The following is a 5,575-nucleotide window of genomic DNA, read 5'->3' as shown; positions in this document are numbered from 1 at the left end:
TTTAGGATCAATTCCTACATAATAACAATTATAACAATATTCATGCATAAAAGGATCAACAAACACACATCACTCAATACTTTGATTACAGTGATAGTTGTTGGTTACCAAATATAAAAAATCACCCAAAATTTTTATTACATTTTCTAATGCATATTGATGTCCTTATGCTATGTAAAAATTTGAGCCGTTTCTGACAAATGTTTGTTGAGTTATGGCCATTTTAAGAAAACGCCAAAATTTTGAAAAATACCCAAGGCTATAGCCCATGGTTTTTTCCAAAAAATGGCTCCAAAATCACCCCCAATTTTTAATACACTTTTTTGATACATATTAATGTCCTTATGGTATGTAGAAAGTTTGAGCTAATTCTGACTTCAATTTTTGCAGTTATGGCCATTTTAAAAATGAGCCAATTTTTGCTATTATGATAGCCCATGGTTTTTTCCAAAAAATGGCTCTAAAATCACCCCAAATTTTTATTACATTTTCTGATACATATTGACGCCCTTATGCTCTGTAGAAAGTTTGAGCTGATTCCGACTTCAATTTTTTGAGTTATGGCCATTTTTAAAATGAGCCAATTTTTGAAAAATACCCAAGGCTATAGCCCATGGTTTTTCCTGAAAAATGGCTCCAAAATCACCCCAAATTTTTATTACATTTTCTGATACATATTGATGTCCTTATGCTATGTAGAAAATTTGAGCCATTTCCAAAAAATTTTTGTTGAGTTATGGCCATTTTAAGAAAAACGCCAAAATTTTGAAAAATGCCCAAGGCTATAGCCCATGGTTTTTTCTAAAAAATGGCTCTGAAATCACGACAAATTTTTATTACATTTTCTGATACATATTGATGTCTTTATGCTATGTAGAAAGGTTGAGGTGTTTTTGACAAATATTTTTAAGTTATGAGCATTTTTTTAAACAGGCCAATTTATGAAAAAAGCAAGAACTATATAGTCTATAATTTTTTCCAAAAACTCCAAAGTTATCCTACATTTTTGAAATGCATAAATTGAATGTTTTGAAAAAAATTAAATAAAATTTAATGTCACAAATTTTAAATACCTTGATACTCTTCTGCTTGAGTGCTATAATGTAATACATAAATAAGAAATACAATCAATAATAATTCTTACTTTCGGTAATGTTGATAAGTATTGCTATCCAATGTATTCCACTTATTTGTCTAAGAAGGCAGTATTAAAATAATAACTTACGTATCATAAAACGTTCATTATTTTTAAATCACATATTACCTGTCCAAAGGTGCCAATAAGTTCACCTTTAAAAGTCCATAGTTTAACATTACAATCATAAGATGAAGAGAGAACAAAAGAAGTTGATGACTGATGATATTCAATATTAGTTATTTCTCCAACATGTGCTGTCCATCTGGCCAATGTCAGTGGCAACACGTTTGCTGACTATTAAAAATATAATAAATAATAACAAATACAGTGTTGACTTGCTTCTCCAATGCAGTAATGAGAAATGTCAAAGACACTAATAAACCCCATAGTGTCTCCAGCTAGCAAATAATTATTATTAGGATCAGATAGCCTTGAAATCACATTCATTGTGCAAAGTAGTAAGTTTTACATTGTTAATAGAGATACTGTACTTTACTCATTTTTCATTCCTCATATAGATCCTAATAGTAAATCAAAGACTGTTATTTATGAAGATAGCAAAATGACTGGCATATTAAAACTCTAGAAAGAGAGAAACCTCTTTCATTTATTAACATAACAATAGTTCTTGTATGTCTTAGATGGTGCCACATGTTTGTGTACATAGCTCAATACAAATTAAATAAAGCTGATGTATCATGCATCAGCTTATCTATTTATAAGATACCTACATAATTTACTCCCTCCTCGGGGTTAGCTATAGCTTGTGCTTGTGTCAGTCATTATGAAGTTTCTTCTATTCCTTTTCTCCATTCAGGCCTTATGCTTTATTGCAAATGGTAAGTGAAAGCATTTCTCAACAAGAGAAACTTATATTTTAGCCAAGTTTGAGCCATGTTTTATGTGTCCTGGCATTTGCTTATGAACATATCTTATGGTATTGAGGATCTTTGTGTACTATCATAATTGAATAGAAAAATGAACTATTTTAATAATATTTTTACATTAGCTACATGTACAACTGGGGAAATAAGATTAGTTAATGGTACTACTCCTGATCAAGGACGTGTTGAGATATGTATCAATGGAGTGTGGGGCACAGTTTGTGATGACTTTTGGGGTCATGTTGAAGCAGAAATTGTATGCAGACAATTGGGATACAATACTGTAGGTGAATCACACCTTCAATTTTGTCCATTCATTTTCAGTTCATTTAACAATTAACTGTCTTTACTTTCTTTTCAGGTGCTACATATTTTGCTGGCCCTCTTCATAGTTATGGTGAGGGTACTGGTCCTATACTTTTAGATGATGTGCAATGCTCTGGTAATGAATGTAGCCTGCTGAATTGCTCACATACTGCTATCATTTATGGCTGTTCTCATTCAGAAGATGTAGGTGTTTCATGCCCTCCTTTAGGTAAATATAATTGCACATATCAAATTAAAAATTACAAAAGCTACTCATTTTTTTACAGATACATGCACTCCATTTAATTCCATACCATCTCCAACAGCATCTACAATAATGTCTTCAAAAACTTGGTTTGTGAACCTCCTTTCTCACCTTGTCCTTCATTTCCTTCTCCTTCTAAATTATCATACCATAGTACTAGAGAATGTCCTACTCCTACTACTCCTCTTGCTTCAATTGTATTTACTGTCACAACTACACTTACCTTATCAGTAACTGCCACTACTACTGAAGCAGGCACAATAGCAAGTGCTGTTGATAACTGTACAGCTTCAGTAACATCAGCAATCATACTCCCAGTGCTACTACTGATCATAATAGCAATACTAGTACTAATATCACTGACTCTCATTTATTACTACAAAATAAGAAAATCTGACAATAAGTAAGACACAACACCTACAGACCATAACTTAGATACATGCATTTCTATTATGGTAACAGTGGTTTATACAAGAACAAGATACCAATTTAAACACAACTCATGTATCTATCCTTTAAGCTATGCTATAATTACTCTGTACTTTTTTGATTTGGCTACTGTAAAATATGGTTTGTTAGTTTAACCAGCAAGCATTAAATAATAACTAAACTTGCTAGATTTATCAGTTTTTGGGTAAAATTAGAATCTGGAACAATAAAAGCAAAAATGAAACTCACACTATCATTAACTTTAGCCTCCACACATAAATAAACTGACTCACCTTATGCTAACATCCTAATGTATGCATAATGCATAAATTTACTTTTATTTCCTCTAGTTCTGCTAGCATTGCCAATTCAGTAGAGCCAGTACCTTTGGATGCTGTAGGATCAAACCGCTACCACACATCAAACAATAGAGCCACAGACATACCTCAGTATGAAATGACAACTGCTGCTTATGAGTACGTGGATAATGAGCCAGCCTATGATAGACCAAGCAATGATAATAAAAACAGATCAGTTAGTGATCCTTATGAGACCATACCAGGAGAAGAAGATAAGTAACTTATGAGTCACCAGATGCTGGAGCATTAAGAACATAAGTACACATAAATACACATTCACTCATTTTCTTTTATATTAAAATTATGTTTTTATGTTTACATATTCATCATGTGTTTATGGATTGAAGTTCAACTTATCAAGAGTAGATAATGTAGATTATCTACTCTTGAACTTATTTATACCTTAATTTTTATAATATTGTGTTATTTTGATTTAAATAATCTTAAGTGAATTAGTGAATGTATGCTTAGGCTAATTGTGTTTATTTTGAGTCATGAAGGAACTCTGCTACACTTCCAGGCACTACTGGATCAGCTATATCCTATAGTACAGAAACAACATAATTATTATGACTTCTTCTTCAATACTACATAGCCTTAATCACCTCTCTCTCTCTTTATGGTAACTTACTACAAGTTGTAGTGCTTGAAAAGGAGAGCAGAGAAGGCCAAACTTTTCTGTTGAATGAATGTCAATGTCAGCATAACATTGTCTCCTGTCCTGTTTATCTGTCATCCTCTGATTAGCTTTATTATTGTACCGATCAGCTAGCTACATGAAGGATAAGGAGAAGTGACATTATGATATAAATGAGATTTTATTAATTTATTGAAACGCAATGTGGCTTTCTCTTACTTTGTTATCAAACTGACTAAGTTTAGTGATACTTGCTGTGCTACTAGTAAGAGAAGATGAACCAGTTGATGGACGTTCTCTTCTTTTGTGCTATTCACTGGTTCCTCTCCTTCTTCTTTCTCTCCCTCTTCTTGAAGAGGAGCAGTTGTAGTTTTAGGATCAATTCCTACATAATAACAATTATAACAATATTCATGCATAAAAGGATCAACAAACACACATCACTCAATACTTTGATTACAGTGATAGTTGTTGGTTACCAAATATAAAAAATCACCCAAAATTTTTATTACATTTTCTAATGCATATTGATGTCCTTATGCTATGTAAAAATTTGAGCCGTTTCTGACAAATGTTTGTTGAGTTATGGCCATTTTAAGAAAACGCCAAAATTTTGAAAAATACCCAAGGCTATAGCCCATGGTTTTTTCCAAAAAATGGCTCTAAAATCACCCCAAATTTTTATTACATTTTCTGATACATATTGACGCCCTTATGCTCTATAAAAAGTTTGAGCTGATTCCGACTTCAATTTTTTGAGTTATGGCCATTTTTAAAATGAGCCAATTTTTGAAAAATACCCAAGGCTATTATAGCCCATGGTTTTTTCCAAAAAATGGCTCCAAAGTCACCCCAAATTTTTATTACATTTTCTGATACATATTGATGTCCTTATGCTATGTAGAAAGTTTGAGCTGATTCTGACTTCAATTTTTTGAGTTATGAGCATTTTTTTAAAACGGCCAAATTTTGAAAAATACTCAAGGCTATAGCCCATGGTTTTTTCCAAAAAATGGCTCCAAAATCACCCCCAATTTTTAATACATTTTTTGATACATATTAATGTCCTTATGGTATGTAGAAAGTTTGAGCTAATTCTGACTTCAATTTTTGCAGTTATGGCCATTTTAAAAATGAGCCAATTTTTGCTATTATGATAGCCCATGGTTTTTTCCAAAAAATGGCTCTAAAATCACCCCAAATTTTTATTACATTTTCTGATACATATTGACGCCCTTATGCTCTGTAGAAAGTTTGAGCTGATTCCGACTTCAATTTTTTGAGTTATGGCCATTTTTAAAATGAGCCAATTTTTGAAAAATACCCAAGGCTATAGCCCATGGTTTTTCCTGAAAAATGGCTCCAAAATCACCCCAAATTTTTATTACATTTTCTGATACATATTGATGTCCTTATGCTATGTAGAACATTTGAGCCATTTCCAAAAAATTTTTGTTGAGTTATGGCCATTTTAAGAAAAACGCCAAAATTTTGAAAAATGCCCAAGGCTATAGCCCATGGTTTTTTCTAAAAAATGGCTCTGAAATCACGACAAAT

General features: G+C 32.1%; 2 protein-coding genes across 4 annotated transcripts in view; one reads left to right on the top strand and one right to left on the bottom strand.

Moving 5' to 3' along the window:
- The first annotated feature begins 1,477 nt into the window (after window positions 1-1,477).
- LOC109581055 (T-cell differentiation antigen CD6-like) lies at window positions 1,478-3,833 on the top strand. 2 transcript variants are annotated; one of them, XM_019994805.1, is made up of 6 exons: window positions 1,478-1,977; window positions 2,148-2,309; window positions 2,384-2,557; window positions 2,616-2,682; window positions 2,748-2,996; window positions 3,373-3,833. In XM_019994805.1, the coding sequence occupies exons 1-6, from the start codon at window positions 1,923-1,925 to the stop codon at window positions 3,599-3,601; spliced, it is 936 nt and encodes a 311-aa protein (XP_019850364.1). In that variant the 5' UTR covers window positions 1,478-1,922; the 3' UTR covers window positions 3,602-3,833. The 2 variants fall into 2 exon arrangements, with proteins under 2 accessions (XP_019850364.1, XP_019850365.1); XM_019994806.1 differs by lacking the exon at window positions 2,148-2,309.
- Window positions 3,785-5,575, bottom strand: part of LOC100631481 (WD repeat-containing protein 49-like) — a 6,948-nt gene continuing 5,157 nt past the window's right edge. For both annotated transcript variants that reach the window (XM_019994797.1, XM_019994798.1), the window contains 3 exons: window positions 4,238-4,403; window positions 4,013-4,153; window positions 3,785-3,923 (listed from right to left, as the gene is read on the bottom strand). In XM_019994797.1, the coding sequence (XP_019850356.1) occupies window positions 4,150-4,153; window positions 4,238-4,403 (170 nt within the window). In that variant the 3' untranslated portion in view covers window positions 3,785-3,923; window positions 4,013-4,149. The remainder of the gene's footprint in view (window positions 3,924-4,012; window positions 4,154-4,237; window positions 4,404-5,575) is intronic.

The sequence above is a fragment of the Amphimedon queenslandica genome, unplaced genomic scaffold (assembly GCF_000090795.2).
Source record: "Amphimedon queenslandica unplaced genomic scaffold, v1.1 AMPQUscaffold_13465, whole genome shotgun sequence".
In the NCBI taxonomy this organism is placed as follows: Eukaryota; Metazoa; Porifera; class Demospongiae; order Haplosclerida; family Niphatidae; genus Amphimedon; species Amphimedon queenslandica.
The sequence above is the reverse complement of the archived record's forward strand: the minus strand, read 5'-3'. Positions and strand labels throughout refer to the sequence as shown.